Raw genomic sequence first — 19,867 nt, 5'->3', positions numbered from 1 at the left:
TTTCAAAACTGAGTATATCGACATAAATAGGACTTTAAGGTTGGAAGTTAAGCTACTGGGGCCTTTAAATAATATAATATATTGGATTAGAATTATAACAATCTCAGTCTGAGGTTACTTTGCATTAGCACCGTATTTGGAAAGTTTAACCCTATTGCAGTCAGTGGGACTTGCCCTTCGCAAAACAATGCTGATGCTTCCAAGGATAAGACAAAACAGCTGCGAAATATAATGGGACAATTAAACTGGCTGGGCACACAGACCAAGATCAGATGCAAGTTTTGATGTCCTTGAGCTGAGTACTATAATGTAACATCCCAAAGTCAAGGATAGCTTACAGGTGAACAAAATATTTAAGAAACTTACAGGTGGAGAAATGGCGACTCAAGTTTCCATCTTTGGGTGACCTTAAGAATATAAAATTTTTTGTGTTCAGTGTCGCCTCGCACACAAATCATGTTGATAGGTTTTTAAGTGCAGCAGGTTTGATAATACTTCTTTTGGGTGAAAATGACAAGTGTGTCCCTTGACTGGGAAGCCAAGGATAAGGTGAGTAGTAAAAAGCACCCCGACTACAGAGACCCGTGCGTTAGTAGAGGTGGTTGCTATGGTTTTATTTTTATCTAAAACAGTAGGGGAAATGTTAAATGGGGAAATGATGAAGGAAATCTCCCAACTGAGTGTTATATTGATGACGAATCCCTTTGAGATAAGATACAATCCACAGTGTCAGCAAAAAGAGATTATCAATTGATGTTAAAAGTCGAAACCTTTGGTGGAAAGGAAATCTCAAAGCTCCAGTGGATTGATCCAATTTATCAGATTGTTTCACCAAAGGGAATGTTTGTCGTGAAAAATTGTTGTGGGTTTGAGAAAAAGGACAATTCTGGGTGTGATTTTGTTTGGAAATGGGTGATTTATTTTTCTATCTTCAGGTTTTATTTTTTTGTAAAGAAAATGCACTTGCTTTTTAAACACGAGAATCTGTTCATGTTGAATTTATGCTGCAATGAAATGCATGCTGGAAATTGGTATTTGAGTAATTGGGGAAGGTTTCGGGGATCATTGAACCAGTTCATTGTCTGCGAGGAGCTGGGAGACGCTGTGACTTTTATAAAACACTGGTTCAGTTAGAGTATTCTGTCCAATTCTCAGTCAGAAGGTTTTACAGGAATGGCACTAGGGATGGACTTTAATTATGGGAGAGACTGGTGAGGCTGGACTTGATCTCCTCACAGCACAGAGGACAAAGGGGACAATTAATAGGTTATTGATGGAGTGAATGAAGAGAAACTGTTTCCAGTTGCAGGAGGGTTGGTGTCTAGAGGTCACATGTTTAAGATAATTGGCAAAAAAGAATGAGAAGGGGTGCTGAGGCGAATCCTTTTCATCAGCGGGTTGTTGTGATCTGGAATGTGCTGCTTTCAAGGACAGTTAAAGAAGATTCAGTTGTAATTTTCAAAAGGATATTGGGTACGTACTTGAAGAAGAAAAAAAATTGCAGGACTATGGATAAAAACACAGGAATGTGGGAAGAATTGGAGCGCTCTGGAGCAGGCATGGAGGCCAAGAGGCTGCCTTGTGTGCTGTGAAATTCCACGATTCCCAGTTTATTGACTGGTAAATCTCTTCCTGCCTTCTCCAGCTTTATGGTGCTGAGTTTGGGCTGTCTTGCCAAAACTCGGTCCCACAATGCCCAGATCAGGCTGAGTCAGATTATTGCCAAAGTGCCTTTTTCAATCTCGAACTGACCATTTAATCCGATACGCCCTCCATTACTAACATCACCGACTTCCTTTACAGTAATATTGCTGCTGAAACTGCCATTCGGGCTTCTCCGCTTCTAGACTATTCAAACTCTCTGCTGGCCAGCCTGCTATTCTAAAAGCTCTGTAAGCTACAGCTCATCTCAAACTCTGCTGACAGAGTATTGTTGTAAACCAAATCCCTCGCACCACTCACTGCTGTGTTCACTGACCTACATTGCTTATTGTTCACAATCCATCAACTGTAAAATTTCCATCCTTTTAAAAAACATTTCAACTGGATTCCACCCAGTGAATTCTAATTCTCCTTAACGAACCTTTTCAGCCGCTCTCCATCGCCACTGCAAGCAACTGAGAAGGAGAAGGAGAGTCCAGCAGCAGTGGCAGAAGGTTGCCTCCGGGAGCTGCTGGGACGAGCTGCATATGGAAACATCAAGAACGCCATCAAACCCGTTTTAATGTACGTGACGCGTTTGTTTAAATAATGTTGAAGGAAGAGGGTTCCAGACTGGACAGTGTGTCTGTTGCTAAAATTTGGTGCTATCACCAGTGTGATACCCCATGTACACTCTCCCCCATCACTGACTTTATCACCCATTAATCCCCTCCCACAGTCCCATGTACACCTCTGCTATCACTAACTCAACACAAATTTAACTCCCTCCCAGAATCCCATTTACACTCTCCCCGTATCACTGACTCTACTGCCTCCAAGGGGAGGCAATGGCCCAGTGGCATTAAAAAGTTAAAGTTTATTTATTAGTCACAACTAAGGCTTACATTAATGCTGCAGTGAAGTTACTGTGAAATTCCGCTAGTCGCCACACTCTGCCACTTGTTTGGGTCAATGTACCCTAACCAGCACATCTTTCAGACTCTGGGAGGAAACAGGAGCACCCGGAGGAAACCCACTCAGACACAAGGAGAACGTGCAGACTCCTTCCACACAGAGAGTGACCCAAGCCGGGAATTGAACCCGGGTCCCTGGTGCTGTGAAACTGCAGTGCTAACCACTGGGCTACCTTGCCGCCCAACGCATTATTGCTAGACTATTATCCCAGAAACTCAGCGAATGTTCTGGGGACCTGGGTTCAAATCCTGCCACGGCAGATGGTGGAATCTGAATTCAATAAAAAATAACCAGAATTAAGAATCCTCTGGTGACCATGAAACCATTGTTGATTGTCAGAAAAGCCCACTGATTCACTAATGTCCTTTAGGGAAGGAAATCTGTCATCCTTACCTGGTCTGGCCTACATGTGACTTCAGAGCTGCAGCAATGTGGTTGACTTGCAACTGCCCTCGGGCAACTAAGGATGAGCAATAAATGCTGGCCCAGCCAGCGACGCCCATGTCCCACGAATTAATAAAAAATACCCCACCCATTTAACCCCCTCCCACACTCCCATCTACAGTCTCCCCTATCACTGACTCTACCCACCCATTTAATCTGCTCCCATATCCCATGAACTATAATGGATTGTAGGTTGTAATCTAGAATCTCGATGCAGACAACACAACCTGTAATTGTATAAGGTCTCTAACTTAATTAAGCTTTTCAAAGCTGCTTCACAGCTGCATTCTTAAACAAAATTTGATATCAAGGCTCATAAGGAGATATTGAAGAAAATGGCCATAAGTCTGGTCAAAGTGTTTGGTCTAAGGAACATTCAAAAGGAGGAACGCAAGGTAAAGAGGAAGGGTTAGGAAGAGAATGCAAGAGTCTAGCACCCAGGTACCTGCGGGCATGGCCACCATGGTGGCACAATTCAATTTGGGGATGAGCAAGAGGACAGAATTGGAGATTATAGGGGTAGAGATGAGGTCATGGAGAGATATGGAAAAAAGCATGATACACTAATGCTTGATAACAATAAAGGTTAGAGGCAAAGGTGAATTTGTCACAAGCCATTGTCAGGATGAGCCACGATATAAATCCTTGTGATTTGTTCCTCAGGCACTTAGATAACCACTCACTGTGGGAGCCCAAGCTGTTTGCAGTTCGCTGCTTCAAAATCATCATGTATTCAGTTCAGGTAAGTGGTTGATCTTCAGGTTTCTCTAAATTTTGCGTTCTAAATGTCTACATATTGGGTTCTCTGTATTAATTAAACTATTAGTGAAGAAACTATCACATCTTGCTTACTGTCCTTTTATTAGGAACAGGAAATAATCATTGCACTCAACAGATCCAGCCTATCTCCTCACTTTCAAGGATGGACAGTAGGTGTGTGGGTCGCTGTCAGGTTTTGGTATCACAATTTTTTGAAATACATTGTTCAAATGATTATTTCAAAATTTGCTGAACTGAGTGCAGTGCATTGGTGGACAAACTCTCAATGGATGCATTCATTTATTAGCCACACTGTGCCAGCCCCATTTATTGTCTTCCCCGGTTGCTTTGAGGCGAAGGGCCTTCTTTGAAGCAGTGCAGTTCTTTTAGTGATTAATGGTTCTGTTTCAATGATGCCAAGAATATTGACCCAGCAACAATAAAGAAGCACGGATTTGTGTCCGGATTAAAATAGTCTGTGCTTGGAAGTGAACTTGGTGGTGACAGTGATTCGAGGAAATCACTGCTTTTGTCCTTGCTGGTAAAGCTGTGGGTCTGGGAGATTCTGTTGCAGCAACCTTTATGAACGTTTAGAGAAGTTTAGTATGCTCAAAAGTAGTCAGCACGGCTTTGTCAAAGGCAAATCGTGCCTTACGAGCCTGGTGCAGTTCTTTGAAAATGTGACTAAACACATTGACGAAGGGAAGGCGGTAGATGTGGTTTACATGGACTTCAGCAAGGCGTTCGATAAGGTCCCCCATGCAAGACTTCTCGAGAAAGTGAGAGGGCATGGGATCCAAGGGGCTGTTGCCTTGTGGATTCAGAACTGGCTTGCCTGCAGAAGGCAGAGAGTGGTTGTAGATGGGTCTTTTTCTGAATGGAGGTCGGTCACCAGTGGAGTGCCCCAGGGATCTGTTCTGGGACCCTTGCTGTTTGTCATTTTCATAAATGACCTGGATGAGGAAGTGGAGGGATGGGTTGGTAAGTTTGCCGATGACACGAAGGTTGGTGGTGTTGTGGATAGGTTGGAGGGATGTCAGAAGCTGCAGCGTGACATAGATAGGATGCAAGACTGGGCAGAGAAGTGGCAGATGGACTTCAACCCAGATAAATGTGTAATGGTCCATTTTGGCAGGTCAAATGGGATGAAGGAGTATAATATCAAGGGTAAGACTCTTAGCAGTGTAGAGGATCAGAAGGACCTTGGAGTCCAGGTCCATAGGACTCTTAAATCGGCCTCGCAAGTAGAGGAGGTGGTTAAGAAGGCGTATGGTATGCTGGCCTTCATCAATCGAGGGACTAAGTTGTGGAGTCGGGAGATAATGATGCAGCTTTATAAGACCCTCGTCAGACCCCACTTGGAGTGCTGTGCTCAGTTCTGGTCGCCTCATTACAGGAGGGATGTGGAAATGATTGAAAGGGTGCAGAGAAGATTTACAAGGATGTTGCCTGGATTGGTTGGCATGCCTTATGAGGATAGGCTGAGGGAGCTCGGTCTTTTCTCCTTGGAGAGACGAAGGATGAGAGGTGACCTGATAGAGGTGTACAAGATGTTGAGAGGTATAGATCGGGTGGATTCTCGGAGGCTTTTCCCCAGGGCTGAAATGGCTGCTATGAGAGGACACAGGTTTAAGGTGCTGGGGAGTAGGTACAGAGGAGATGTCGGGGGTAAGTTTTTCACTGAGAGGGTGGTGTGTGAGTGGAATCGGCTGCCGTCAGTGGTGGTGGAGGCAAACTCGATAGGGTCTTTTAAGAGTCTTCTGGATGAGTACATGGGACTTAATAGGATTGAGGGTTATAGGTAAGCCTATATATATGCCTAGGTAGGTAGGGACATGACCGGCGCAACTTGTGGGCCAAAGGGCCTGTTTGTGCTGTATTTTTTCTATGTTCTATGTTCTAACCTTGGTGAGTTGCAGCAGTACACAGCTGGGTCTGGTACACACTGCATCAACACTATTCCAGTACTGAGGGGATGGATTAAACAGTCTGGCAGGGATTCCAGTCAACCAACTGCTTCAATATAAAAACAGAAACACTGGGTAAACTCAGCAGGTCTGGCAGCATATAGAAACATAGAAACATAGAAGATAGGAGCAGGAGGAGGCCATTCGGCCCTTCGAGCCTGCTCCGCCATTCATCACGGTCATGGCTGATCGCCCAACTCAATAGCCTAATCCTGCTTTCTCCCCATAACCTTTGATCCCATTTGCCCCAAGTGCTATATCCAGCTGCCACTTGAATACATTCAGTGTTTTGGCATCAACTACTTCCTTTGGTAATGAATTCCACAGGCTCACCACTCATTGGGTGAAGAAATGTCTCCTCACCTCTGTCCTAAATGGTCTACCCTGAATCCTCAGACTGTGACCCCTGGTTCTGGACTCCCCCACCATCGGGAACATCCTCCCTGCATCTACCCTGTCTAGTCCTGTTAGAATTTTATAAGTCTTGATGAGGTCCCCATCATGCGTCTGAACTCCAGTGAAAACAATCCTAACCTAGACAATCTGTCCTCATACATCAGTCCCGCCATCCCCGGAATCAGCCTGGTAAACCTTCGCTGCACTCCCTCGAGAGCAAGAACATCCTTCCTCAGAAAAGGAGACCAAAACTGCACACAATACTCCAGGTGTGGCCTCACCAAGGCCCTGTATAATTGCAACAACACATCCCTGCTCCTGTACTCGAAACCTCTCGCAATGAAGGCCAACATACCATTTGCCTTCTTTACCGCCTGCTGTACCTGCGCGCTTACCTTCAGCGACTGGTGCACAAGGACACCCAGGTCCCGCTGCACACTCCCCTCTCCCAATTTACAGCCATTCAGGTAGTAATCTGCCTCCTTGTTTTTGCTTCCAAAGTGAATAACCTCACATTTATCCAAATTGTACTGCATCTGCCACTGATTTGCCCACTCACCCAACCTGTCCAGATCATTCTGAAGGATCTCTGCATCCTTGTCACAGTTCACCCTCCCACCCAACTTGGTATCATCTGCAAACTTTGAGATGTTACATTTTGTTCCCTCATCCAAATCATTAATATATATTGTGAATAGCTGGGATCCCAGCACCGATCCCTGTGGCACCCCATTAGTTACTGCCTGCCAATTTGAAAAGCACCCATTAATTCCTACTCTTTGTTTCCTCTCTGCCAATCAGTTTTCTATCCATCTCAATACACTTCCCCCAATCCCATGCACTTTAACCTTGCATGATAATCTTTTATGCGGGACTTTGTCAAATGCTTTCTGAAAGTCCAAATATATCACATCAACTGGCTCCCCCTTATCAACTCTACTAGTTACATCTTCAAAGAATCCCAACAGATATGTGGAGAGAGAACCAGTTAACATTTCAGGTCCGTATGACTCTTCAGAGCTGCGGCTCTGTGTTGGACAGTGTTGAACCTCTGTGTTATTTCAGCTGTATGCATTAAATGGTGAATATCCCATCTTACTTCTATCTACTCTTGTCAATGGTGGAGGGGTTTTGAGAAGCAAGGGTGTGAGCCACATGTCACAGAACACTGGTTCTGAATGTTATCGGAATAAAGATGTAATGTGAAAAGGTACAGGCTGTGTGATGAGACCACTGGGGGTTGTGGTGAAAAGGATGTGTGATGGATTAGGTAGGAGGGGACTTGGGGAAATGGCAAAGGAACTTTTAAATGTTGTCTAGCCAATTCACCTGCTCTATTCAACCTTTCCCTCAAATTTGACACACAATCCAATAACGTAGCCTCAGAACGCTCACTCACCAATTTCTCTTTAACCAATTTCAGTTGTTCCCTTACCTCATAACCAAACATCAATTCAAAAGGACTGAATTTAGTTGAATCATTCGGTGCATCCCCCATTGTAAAGAGTACAAATGGAATTCCTTTATCACAATCCTCTGGATAATCTTGACAAGAAACCCTCAACACTGTCTTTAAAGTTTGATGTCACCGTTCTAACGTTCCCTGTGATTCTGGATAGTACGCAGTTAATTTAAATTATTTTATTCCTAAGCTATCCATAGCCTCCTTGAATAACTTTGATGTAAAATTTGAACCTTGATCTGACTGTATTTCTGTGGGTAGTCCATAGCTAGTAAAAAATTGAAGTAACTTCTCTACAATCCTTTTCACTGTAATGTTGCATAAAGGCATGGCCTCTGGAAACCTAATCGACACATCAACATTATGGTCAATAGATATTGATTCCCACTTTTTGTTTTAGGGAGGGGTCTTTCGCAATCAATTAAGACCCTTGTAAGTGGTTCCTCAAATGCTGGAATGGGTATTAAGGGTGCTGATTTTATCACCGTTTGAGGTTTCCCTATGACTTGACATGTATGACACGACCTACAAAACTTAACTACATCTTTATGCAGTCCAGGCCAATAAAAATGTTTTTGTATTTAGCTTGAGTTTTCCTGACTCCTAAATGACCTCCTCCTGGTACCTCATGTGACACCCACAACCCTTCCTTTCTATACCCTACCGGCAATAACACTTGATGAACTTCCGCCCACTTTTCATCCACCTGAATATATAAATGTCTCCATTTCCTCATTAAGACATCATTTTTAAGGTATTCTGGTATACACACAGATTTCTCTTCCGTGTACGCTTTCTGATACATCTGTTTTATTTCTACATCTTCCTGTTGTAACTCTGCCAACTTTCCCAAACTAAAAATATCCACCTCATCCTCCACCTGTTCTTCTTTTCCAATGATCTGATCAAAAATCGTTTCTGATAACTTTCTTATCTTCACTCTTTGATTTCTCCTCTTGTCTTAACCTGTGACTTTGTGACCTTGTTACTACACAATCAGGAAAAATCCCAGGATATGCGTCCTTTAACAACTCAGTTGTTTGATTCCCCATTGGCTTTTCAACCACAGTAGGCATCACCCCCATCTATGATCCAGCATTACTCAAGATAAACATTATTCCTGGACAAGATAATTTCCCTATTACTCCGACTACCACCCTTCACTGGACTCTCCAACCTCACCTTATATAACAGAACACTACTCGTCTCACCCTGAATTCCACACATCACCACCTTCTCTGGCAATACTATTCCAGAATTTCTTTTTACATAGAAACATAGAAGATAGGAGCAGGAGGAGGCCATTCGGCCCTTTGAGCCTGCTCCACCATTCATCACAATCATGGCTGATCGCCCAACTCAATAGCCTAATCCTGCTTTTTCCCCATAACCTTTGATCCCATTCGCCCCAAGTGCTATATCCAGCCGCCTCTTGAATACATTCAATGTTTTGGCATCAACTACTTCCTGTGGTAATGAATTCCACAGGCTCGCCACTCTTTGGGTGAAGAAATGTCTCCTCACCTCCATCCTAAATGGTCGACCCTGAATCCTCAGACTGTGACCCCTGATTCTGGACTCCCCCACCATCGGGAACATCCTCCCTGCATCTACCCTGTCTAGTCCCATTAGAATTTTATAAGTCTCTATGAGATCCCCCCTCATGCGTCTGAACTCCAGTGAAAACAATCCTAACCTAGTCAATCTCTCCTCATACATCAGTCCCACCATCCCCGGAATCAGCCTGGTAAACCTTCGCTGCACTCCCTCAAGAGCAAGAACATCAAGCTTTTCTTTTTGTAATTCAAACTTTTTTAATTCTTTTGCTTTTTGTTCCTCCCTTTCATTTTCTTTTTGTTCTGCTAGGGCTGTCCTTTCTTTGTCTTTTGCTACTCTCTCTCTTTCCTTTATTTTGAATTCAAGCTGCTTTAATTTTTTTTCGTGTTCGAGCTGTTTCATTGTAATTGAATTCTAGCCATTTCCAATTATTCTGACTGTGTTTCTGGCAATTTTAAAAGCTGAGCTATCGCCACAATGATCTCCCCTTTCCTTACGGCTTCAGGCAATGTCAGCTGCAATGTTTCTGCTAATTCCAGAAGCTTTGTTTTAGTCACCTTTTGTAAGCCACTCTGTGTGACCTCCTCCACCCCCAGGAACTTCCTAGCCTCTGAAAGAGTCATAATTCCACAAGGCACTCCCTATTTAAACGTGAATACAACACCTGGAAAGAAAACATGCTCACCACTCACTGTCTTTGAGTTCAATAAATCCCAAATCAATCAAGAAATACAGATTTCAATCCCGCAAGAGCCCCAATTGTTACGGTTCAGGTCAGAAACTCCAAAGTATTTTATGAAGCCCGACTGGATTATAAGTTTTGAATCTTGAATTTGGCTGGGATAAGCACAAGATGTTTCACTCCAGTATGATTCAACTGACCCACTAGGGAGCTTTTATCAAACAAAGTTTATTTAAGAATACAGTTAACATGTACAGTAAGAAAATTAGCAAGAACTTTTACCAATTACAAATAATCATGATAATGTATAACCCTCAACAAAGATATCTACAATCTTCTAATCAAACCAACCCATAGACAAAAGACCCCTTTCACAGGTTTAACAGAACACAGACTAGTGCTCGCGTGATACTGGGATCGAGGCCGTTAGTTGAATTCTGCAGTCAAATGCTCTTGAGACTCAGAACAGTTTGAAGTCAAGACAGCTTCCCAAAACCCCAGAGAGACTCTGCTCCAGCCCCCATCAACAGCAGATTATCATCCTTCAGGAAAACAAGATCTTGTTTTCAGCTAATCAACAACAGCAAGTTATTTCCTTCAGGAAGGCAAAACCTTGCATTAAGATCACCAGCAGTATTTCCAAATAAAACAGGGAGAGAGGGAAACACTTCTTTTTAGCTTGCTGTCCCTTCTAAAACTCAAACTCAAACCTGCAGCTGCAAACTGAAAATGAAAAGAAAACTGTCCAAAAACACATGACTGCCCTAAAAATGCAGGATCGTAAAACTAATCCCAGAGTAACACAAACAACCCCATTTAAACCACTTAAGTTGCAATAAAAGGACTCATCACAGTCAGCCCGGCAACAATGACATCACTGAAGCTGCAGAAATCATGTTAAAAAAACCTTTCTTAAAGCCACACTGATATCACAATAAGAAGGGATTAGTGGGATACGGAGAGGAGACTAGAGGAAATGGTAAAGGGATTGGGGATAGAGTATGAGGGGCCTGGGGAATATGGAGAGGGAACTGGAAGGATATCTGAATTCTAGAATGGTTACAGCACAGAATGAGGCCATTTAGTCTTTTCGGGATCTTAATGGTTTCGATCTAGTGGCTTTTTAGAGTCATAGAGTCAGAGTCAGGTTTACAGCATGGAAACAGGCCCTTCGGCCCAACTTGTCCATGCCGCCCTTATTTTTAAAACCCCGAAGCTAATCCCAATTGCCCGCATTTGGCCCATATCCCTCTACACCCATTGTACCCATGTAACTGTCTAAACGCTTTTTAAAAGATAAAATTGTACCCGCCTCTACTACTGCCTCTGTCACGAGGACAACTGCTGCTAGTTCTGTTGGGACTCTGTTCTGGAGTCATCATTTCATTCTGTAATTTATTCCAGGCACAGCCTTTACTTGCACTTCAATGTCTTTGGGATCTTACTACTGTAAGATCCCTCTCCCACTTGGCCAGAGGCTCTTTCTCCAGTACGTGATTGTCCTCTAATGTACGAGTCACTGTCAGACCCACCAATAGGACTCAGGTTGTGCTTTCTTACTTTCCATTCTTATACCTCGTACTGCTGGTCCACGGACTTAATTTCTTTGCCACCATTGGATACTGTTGAGGGGAATAGCCTGTTAGGAGGAGATGACAGCAGTAGCCAGGCCTGAAGCAACACACCTTGGTCTGCTGTAGAGCAAAGTCAGGCAAAGTCCAAACAAGTGATAGTAGCAGGAGACTCGATAGGGACACAGACAGGCGTTTATGTGGCCACGAACAAGACTCTAGGATGGTGTGTTGCCTCCCTGGTGCCAGGGTCCTGGATGTCTCTGACAGGGTACAGGTTATTCTTCTAAATTCCATTGGATGGAAGCCTAGCCTCTCCAACAGGTCAGACCCTGAAGTGGTCAATTATTGACCATTTTGAACCCCAGCCTCCATCTTCAGCCTGGCAGGAGGAATTCAAATACTGTTATAAGAACATAAGAACTAGGAGCAGGAGTAGGCCATCTGGCCCCTCGAGCCTGCTCCGCCACTCAATAAGATCATGTTGTAACTGTATAGAGTGCTCATGTGCCCTCATCTGGAGCACCACGTACAGCTTTGGTCCCCCTACTTGAGGAAGGACTTAAATGCACTACAGGCAGTTCAGAGAAGGTTCACTAGATTTCTTCCAGAGATGAAGGACTTGTCTTACCAAGAGAGATTGAGCAGTTTAGGCCTATACTCGCTGGAGTATAGAAGAACGAGAGGAGATCTAATTGATGTATGTAAGTTGCTAAAGGGTATATGTTTCCCCTTGTTGGACATTCTAGATCAAGAAGCCATAGCCTTAGCACCAGTGGATCTACACTTTAGGGCCCCCCCATTCATCATAGAAGCCCTACAGTACAGAAAGAGGCCATTTGGCCCATCGAGTCTGCACCAACCACAATCCCACCCAGGCCCTACCCCCACATCCCTACATATTTTACCCGCTAATCCATGCATCCCAGGACACTAAGGGGCAATTTTAGCATGGCCAATCAACCTAACCCACACATCTTTGGACTGTGGGAGGAAACCGGAGCACCCGGAGGAAACCCACGTAGACACGAGGAGAATGTGCAAACTCCACACAGACAGTGACCCAAGCCGGGAATCGAACCCAGGTCCCTGGAGCTGTGAAGCAGCAGTGCCAACCACTGTGCTACCGTGCCACCCCAGTTCTTTATTTCTGGGCCCCCTCCTGCCCCCACCTCCATACATCACACCCTGCCTCCAGCACCTGTGATGTGACATCCTGCCTACAGTGATGCAATGTCTCACCCAAATGACATCACATCCCAGCCCCAATTACATCATCGTCCTTCCAACTGCGCTGCCCTCACCTCACTGAATGCAAAGGCACAAGCCACAAAAATACACAAATTGATTACTGCTTAACTACTTTAGTGCCTTCTCGCTTGCAAAAACCTGCCTGTAAGAACTGAATTTAAATCCAAGCCTACCTGCTGTCAGAATGACAGTAAGGATGGTAAATATTGTGATCTGTGAGCCTTGAGGCGAAAAACATGGAACTAGCCGATGAGCAACGAGATGGAAAAATCAGCCGATGACATAACTGTGGCACAGGCCAGTGCAGTACAGAAAGAGCCAGATAAAGTCCAGTGCAGGAGCCAATACTCCAAGCAAGTGGAGTCCAATGAGTCCAAGTCAAGTATTGGTGGTGTCATTTTGTCTGGCTGGATTCTCAGAAGAGACTTTCTGAAGGCCAGTCTTGAAAGCGATGGGAGATGGTGGTTAGAACTATCTGCATGTGACCAGCAGCCATTATATCAGACCAGAGAATGGTGAACCCATTTGGAAAACAGAATTGAAGAGAATATGGGAGAGAAACATATTTTGAAAATTTTCTTGCTTCATCCCTTGTGGATGCGGTAATTTCGATAGCTTTTCCTCAACACTTTCTCTTCACAAAATCATCAATGACATCATTGTAGGTAAAATCTTGTAAAGATGCATTTTCAATCATCAAAATTGCTGAACTTGTTAACTGTTCCTGTCTCATCACACCTTGGAAATAATCACTCACTCTTCAATACAGAGAAGGAACATTCACCAGAAGCATTTGTGATAGATATTGTTAAAAATATTTTTAGAATGGTTTCCTTTGGAAAGGTTGCCTGCAAACCATCATATCCAAGTCTGTACAAATCGACTAGCAGTCTTGAAGCACAGAGCTCATCATTATCGATGAAATGAATTGTTTCACATCATCTGCAAAAAGATTTGCATCTATATCCTCCTGATAGAATTCACTTAATCTCTGCAGTGGCTTTTAGCATTCCTTCTCCAAACTTCTGTTGAAAAGCACAAAAAATATCAACAGTTTGTTTCAGAGATTTACTTCCAATCTGCAGTTGCAGCATCATTGTATCACAAATCACATTGACAGTCTCAACGATGCTCTTCTCTGTTCCTTTTAAAGTGATTCATTGTCTCTAGATTCATCGATAAATTACTTCCCGTGCTTCTCATCTTCGAAGAGACCTGTATGTTTTAGTGTTAGTGCTCTGCTTCCACTGAGCGAGAGTCATTTTGAATTTCCATAACAAGACCTTTAACTGAGGCTAACAATTGTGCAGCATTCAATAAAGTTTTATCAACATGTTGCAGTGATTTGCTGATGACAGATTAATTCTTTGAAGTAAACAGTTCAACAAAACAGCAATATCTTACAACTGGTTTTGTGAAGGGGAGGTCGTGTCTCACGAACTTGATCGAGTTTTTCGAGGAAGTGACGAAGATGATTGATGAGGGTAGGGCAGTGGATGTTGTCTACATGGACTTCAGTAAAGCCTTTGACAAGGTCCCTCATGGCAGACTGGTGCAGAAGGTGAAGTCGCATGGGATCAGAGGTGAGCTGGCAAGGTGGATACAAAACTGGCTCGGTCAAAGAAGACAGAGGGTAGCAGTGGAAGGGTGCGTTTCTGAATGGAGGGCTGTGAAAAGTGGTGTTCCTCAGGGATCAGTGCTGGGACCTTTGCTGTTTGTAATATATATAAATGATTTGGAGGAAAATGTAACTGGTTTGATTAGTAAGTTTGCGGATGACACAAAGGTGGGTGGATTTGCGGATAGCGATGTGGACCATCAGAGGATACAGCAGGGTATAGATCAGTTGGAGACTTGGGCGGAGAGATGGCAGATGAAGTTTAATCCAGACAAATGTGAGGTAATGTATTTTGGAAGGTCTAATACAGATAGGAAATATACAATAAATGGCAGAACCCTTAAGAGTATTGATAGGCAAAGGGATCTGGGTTTACAGGTACACAGGTCACTGAAAATGGCAATGCAGGTGGAGAAGGTAGTCAAGAAGGCATACGGCATGCTTGCCTTCATCAGCTGGGGCATTGAGTTTAAAAATTGGCGAGTCATGTTGCAGCTTTATAGAACCATAGTTAGGCTGCACTTGGAATATAGTGTTCAATTCTGGTCGCCACACTACCAGAAAGATGTGGAGGCTTTGGAGAGAGTACAGAAAAGATTTACCAGGATGTTGCCTGGTATGGAGGGCATTAGCTATGAGGAGAGGTTGGAGAAACTTGGTTTGTTCTCACTGGAGCGACGGAGGTTGAGGGGAGACCTGATAGAAGTCTACAAGATTATGAGAGGCATGGACAGAGTGGATAGTCAGAAGCTTTTTCCCAGGGTGGAAGAATCAATTACTCGGGGGCATAGGTTTAAGGTGCGAGGGACAAGTTTTAAAAGAGATGTACGAGGCAGATCTTTTACACAGAGGGTGTTGGGTGCCTGGAACTCGTTGCTGGGGGAGGTAGTGGAAGCGGATACAGGAGTGACTTCTAAGGGCGTCTTGACAAATACATGAATAGGATGGGAATAGAGGGATATGGTCCCCGGAAGGGTAGGGGGTTTTAGTTCAGTCGGGCAGCATGGTCGGTGCAGGCTTGGAGGGCCGAAGGGCCTGTTCCTGTGCTGTAATTTTCTTTGTTCTTTGTTCTTTATTCTCTGTGAAAGGTTTTGCGTCAGATTTCACTTGTGGGGCAGAGGTTTCCCCCAAAAATTTGAAAGCTGAAATAACAGGAATCCTCCACCCTGGTACTTTTGGCAAACTCGGCACTACAATCTTCTTTGCTCCTGTATGGGGGTGGGGGGAGGGGGCGGGTGGGAGGGGGAAATGGAGCCTACAGGCTGGAGAAGCTGGCTATACAGCGCTCAGGTGCCATTTTTCAGGGCGCCTGATCTGGTGGAGATCAGGGAGACCTCCTTGCCCCCCCCCCCCCACCCCCCTGGGGAATTGAACCCTCCCCCTTCATCCGTTGCATTGTCACCCCCCCCCCCCCCCCCCCACCACTCCCCACCCCAACAAAGCCCCACACCGACATGAGTCTCAGGCATCGGGGCATCAAGGTTCTCCCAATGACCCTGACATGCCCCCCCCCAGCCCCTGGTCATGACCCCTCCATGAACCACGCCTGCACAATCCCCTCCCGCGTGGCTTCCTCCCCTGCATAATCCCCCTGTGCATTGCCCTTATCAGAGTGCCCCTCCCCAATGCATTGCCTCCATCATTGAGCATCGCCCCTCATTGTACATGGCCCTACCCCTACTCAAGCTCCACCCCCACTCAGACCCCATCCCCTTGACAGTGCCCAACCAGTCACTGCCAGTGTGCCAGATTAGTATTGACAGGGTGTCAGGTGGGCAATGCCCGACCATGCCCCCCTCGGGGGCTTCAATGGTCTCTAATTCCCCCCCACCATGGGCATGGTGCCAGTAGTGATTCTCACTGGTGTGACATCTCGCTGGCAAGGTGGGAAGCATCTGGGAGGTGGGAAGCAGCCATGCCAGACTCGATAACTGTTAGGAGATGCAGCCAATCCTATGGTAATGAGCTTCACGGCAGCCGTTCTCGTCAGTAACACTGGGCCTGGTGCGAATCAGATCTTTGGCCCCTCACGCTATCTTCCTGTGCCACGTTGACCAATGGGCACAGCAAACTGGTAAGACCACGCTTGTGGTTTTCCTGAATTTAATGCTGCTATGTTTGGTAAGGTTTCTTTTATATCAACAAAGTTTAGTTTCAAAGTCAAAACAGCATCTGCATGGACAGACTACACAGTGTCACAAATTCTTTTGACTATCAAATATTTTCCCTGCTCCAAGCATGATTGGAGCAACTCTACTGCTGTGTGGAAACTGAAAAAAAGGCAGACAAGTTTTGAACAAAGTCAACAGTCACAGGGTTCAGCTGCAGCATCACGGCTCATTCTCCTCCAATAGCGGCACAACCATCTCGAATAATAAAACAGAAAATACTGGAAATACTCAGCAGATCTGGCAGCAAATTTGCAGAAAATAAACAGGGTTGACATGACATGTGGTGCCTTTTATCAGAAGCAGTGGATTGATTAGGGATAGTCAGCATGGCTTTGTCACAGGTAGGTCATGTCGAACAAATTTGATGGAATTTTTCAAAAATGTGATGAAGATTCACCAGGATGCTGCCTGGGACGGAGCTTTTGAACGATAAGGAGAGACTGGATAGAGTTGGATTGTTTTCTTTAGAGCCGGGAAGGTTGAGGGGGACATGACTGAGGTGCATAAGATTATAAGGGATAAAGAGAGGGTGAGTAGGGAGCAGCTGGTTCCCTGGGTTGAGGGGTCAATCACGAGGGGGCAGAGTTTTAGGGTGAGGGGCAGGAGATTCTGAGGGGATTTTTCACTCAGAGGGTGGTGGGAATCTGGAATGCGCTGCCTGGGAAGGTGGAGGCCGGACACCTGACAAACTTTAAAAAAGTATTTGGATGAGTGCTTGAAATATCCTAACATTCCAGGATATGGGACAAGTGCTGGGAAATAGGACGACCTGACTTTAATGGTCACAGACCCGCTGAACTGAAGGACCTTTTCTGCACAATGTGACTCTTTGACACGATTCGGAGCCTCCAGTTCAGTTACACAAAATGAAACTGAAACTTTTATGGAAGAAATTAAAAATAGCAACAACACAAGTAAACCAATCACCAAGCACAGCAAAGATGAGACGAGGAGATAGGCTGAGGTAGACGAAGGAAAAAGTAAATAGGAGAAAACAAGAGGCATTTACACACAAGCACTTCTTCACTTTTAATTTTTTACATCAGCAGGTGTTTTCCCATCGTTTAAGGATTAAGTAGAATGTCGCGAGTGTGAATCATAGAATCATAGAATCATAGAATCCTACAGTGCAGAAAGAGGCCATTCGGCCCATCGAATCTGCACCAACCACAATCCCACCCAGGCCCTATCCACATATCCCTACATATTTACCCACCAACCCCTCTAACCTATGCATCCCGGGACACTAAGGGGCAATTTAGAATGGCCAATCAATCTAGCCCGCACATTTTTGGACTGTGGGAGGAAACCGGAGCACCCGGAGGAAACCCATGCAGACACGGGGAGAATGTGCAAACTCCACAGAGACAGCGACCCGAGCCAGGATTCGAACCCAGGTCCCTGGAGCTGTGAAGCAGCAGTGCTAACGACTGTGCTACCGTGCCAGGAGATCACACAGAATTAATGGGGATAATCTGACCATCTCGCCCACTAGGCGATTGCTGGGGCAGCCGGTAATATCGCGAGAGAGCTGAGAAATCGGCGTCGCGTCCTCTCGCAATCTCACTCCCGCCTCTCGCAATCTCACTCTCGCCTCTCGCAATCTCACTCTCGCCTCTCGCAATCTCACTCCCACCTCTCGCAATCTCACTCCCGCCTCTCGCAATCTCACTCCCGCCTCTCGCAATCTCACTCCCGCCTCTCGCAATCTCACTCCCACCTCTCGCAATCTCACTCCCGCCTCTCGCAATCTCACTCTCGCCTCTCGGGATCTCACTCCCGCCTCTCGGGATCTCACTCTCACCTCTCGGGATCTCACTCTCACCTCTCGGGATCTCACTCTCACCTCCCGGGATCTCACTCCCGCCTCTCGCAATCTCACTCCCGCCTCTCGGGATCTCACTCCCGCCTCTCGGGATCTCACTCTCACCTCTCGGGATCTCACTCTCACCTCTCGGGATCTCACTCTCACCTCCCGGGATCTCACTCCCGCCTCTCGCAATCTCACTCCCGCCTCTCGGGATCTCACTCCCGCCTCTCGGGATCTCACTCCCGCCTCTCGGGATCTCACTCTCACCTCTCGGGATCTCACTCTCACCTCCCGGGATCTCACTCCCGCCTCTCGCAATCTCACTCCCGCCTCTCGGGATCTCACTCCCGCCTCTCGGGATCTCACTCCCGCCTCTCGGGATCTCACTCCCGCCTCTCGGGATCTCACTCTCACCTCTCGGGATCTCACTCTCACCTCTCTCGGGATCTCACTCTCACCTCCCGGGATCTCACTCCCGCCTCTCGCAATCTCACTCTCGCCTCTCGGGATCTCACTCTCACCTCTCGGGATCTCACTCCCGCCTCTCGCAATCTCACTCCCGCCTCTCGGGATCTCACTCCCGCCTCTCGGGATCTCACTCCCGCCTCTCGCAATCTCACTCCCGCCTCTCGCAATCTCACTCCCGCCTCTCGCAATCTCACTCCCGCCTCTCGGGATCTCACTCTCACCTCTCGGGATCTCACTCTCACCTCTCGGGATCTCACTCTCACCTCCCGGGATCTCACTCCCGCCTCTCGCAATCTCACTCCCGCCTCTCGGGATCGCACTCCCGCCTCTCGGGATCTCACTCCCGCCTCTCGCAATCTCACTCCCGCCTCTCGGGATCTCACTCTCACCTCTCGGGATCTCACTCCCGCCTCTCGCAATCTCACTCTCGCCTCTCGGGATCTCACTCCCGCCTCTCGCAATCTCACTCCCGCCTCTCGGGATCTCACTCCCGCCTCTCGCAATCTCACTCTCGCCTCTCGCAATCTCACTCTCGCCTCTCGGGATCTCACTCCCGCCTCTCGCAATCACACTCTCGCCTCTCGCAATCTCACTCTCGCCTCTCGCAATCTCACTCTCGCCTCTCGGGATCTCACTCCCGCCTCTCGCAATCTCATTCTCGCCTCTCGCAATCTCACTCTCGTCTCTCGCAATCTCACTCTCGCCTCTCGCAATCTCACTCCCGCCTCTCGCGATCTCACTCTCGCCTCTCGCAATCTCACTCCCGCCTCTCGCAATCTCACTCTCGCCTCTCGCAATCTCACTCTCGCCTCTCGCAATCTCACTCTCGCCTCTCGGGATCTCACTCTCGCCTCTCACGATCTCACTCTCGCCTCTCGCAATCTCACTCCCGCCTCTCGCAATCTCACTCCCGCCTCTCGCAATCTCACTCCCGCCTCTCGCAATCTCACTCTCGCCTCTCGCAATCTCACTCCTGCCTCTCGGGATCTCACTCTCACCTCTCGCAATCTCACTCTCACCTCTCGGGATCTCAGTCTCGCCTCTCGGGATCTCACTCCCGCCTCTCGCAATCTCACTCTCGCCTCTCGGGATCTC

The 19,867-nt window shown here is 46.3% G+C and overlaps 1 protein-coding gene across 1 annotated transcript in view; it reads left to right on the top strand.

Annotated features, from left to right (window-relative positions):
• Positions 1-19,867, top strand: part of LOC144504252 (protein EFR3 homolog B-like) — a 156,408-nt gene that overhangs the window by 30,437 nt on the left and 106,104 nt on the right. The window contains exons 5-6 of the mRNA XM_078229338.1: positions 2,092-2,226; positions 3,724-3,802. Coding sequence (XP_078085464.1) covers positions 2,092-2,226; positions 3,724-3,802 — 214 coding nt within the window. The remainder of the gene's footprint in view (positions 1-2,091; positions 2,227-3,723; positions 3,803-19,867) is intronic.

The sequence above is a fragment of the Mustelus asterias genome, chromosome 15, assembly GCF_964213995.1.
Source record: "Mustelus asterias chromosome 15, sMusAst1.hap1.1, whole genome shotgun sequence".
NCBI classification, from domain to species: Eukaryota; Metazoa; Chordata; class Chondrichthyes; order Carcharhiniformes; family Triakidae; genus Mustelus; species Mustelus asterias.
Note: the sequence above shows the minus strand (reverse complement) of the source record. Positions and strands in the feature narration are given on the sequence as shown.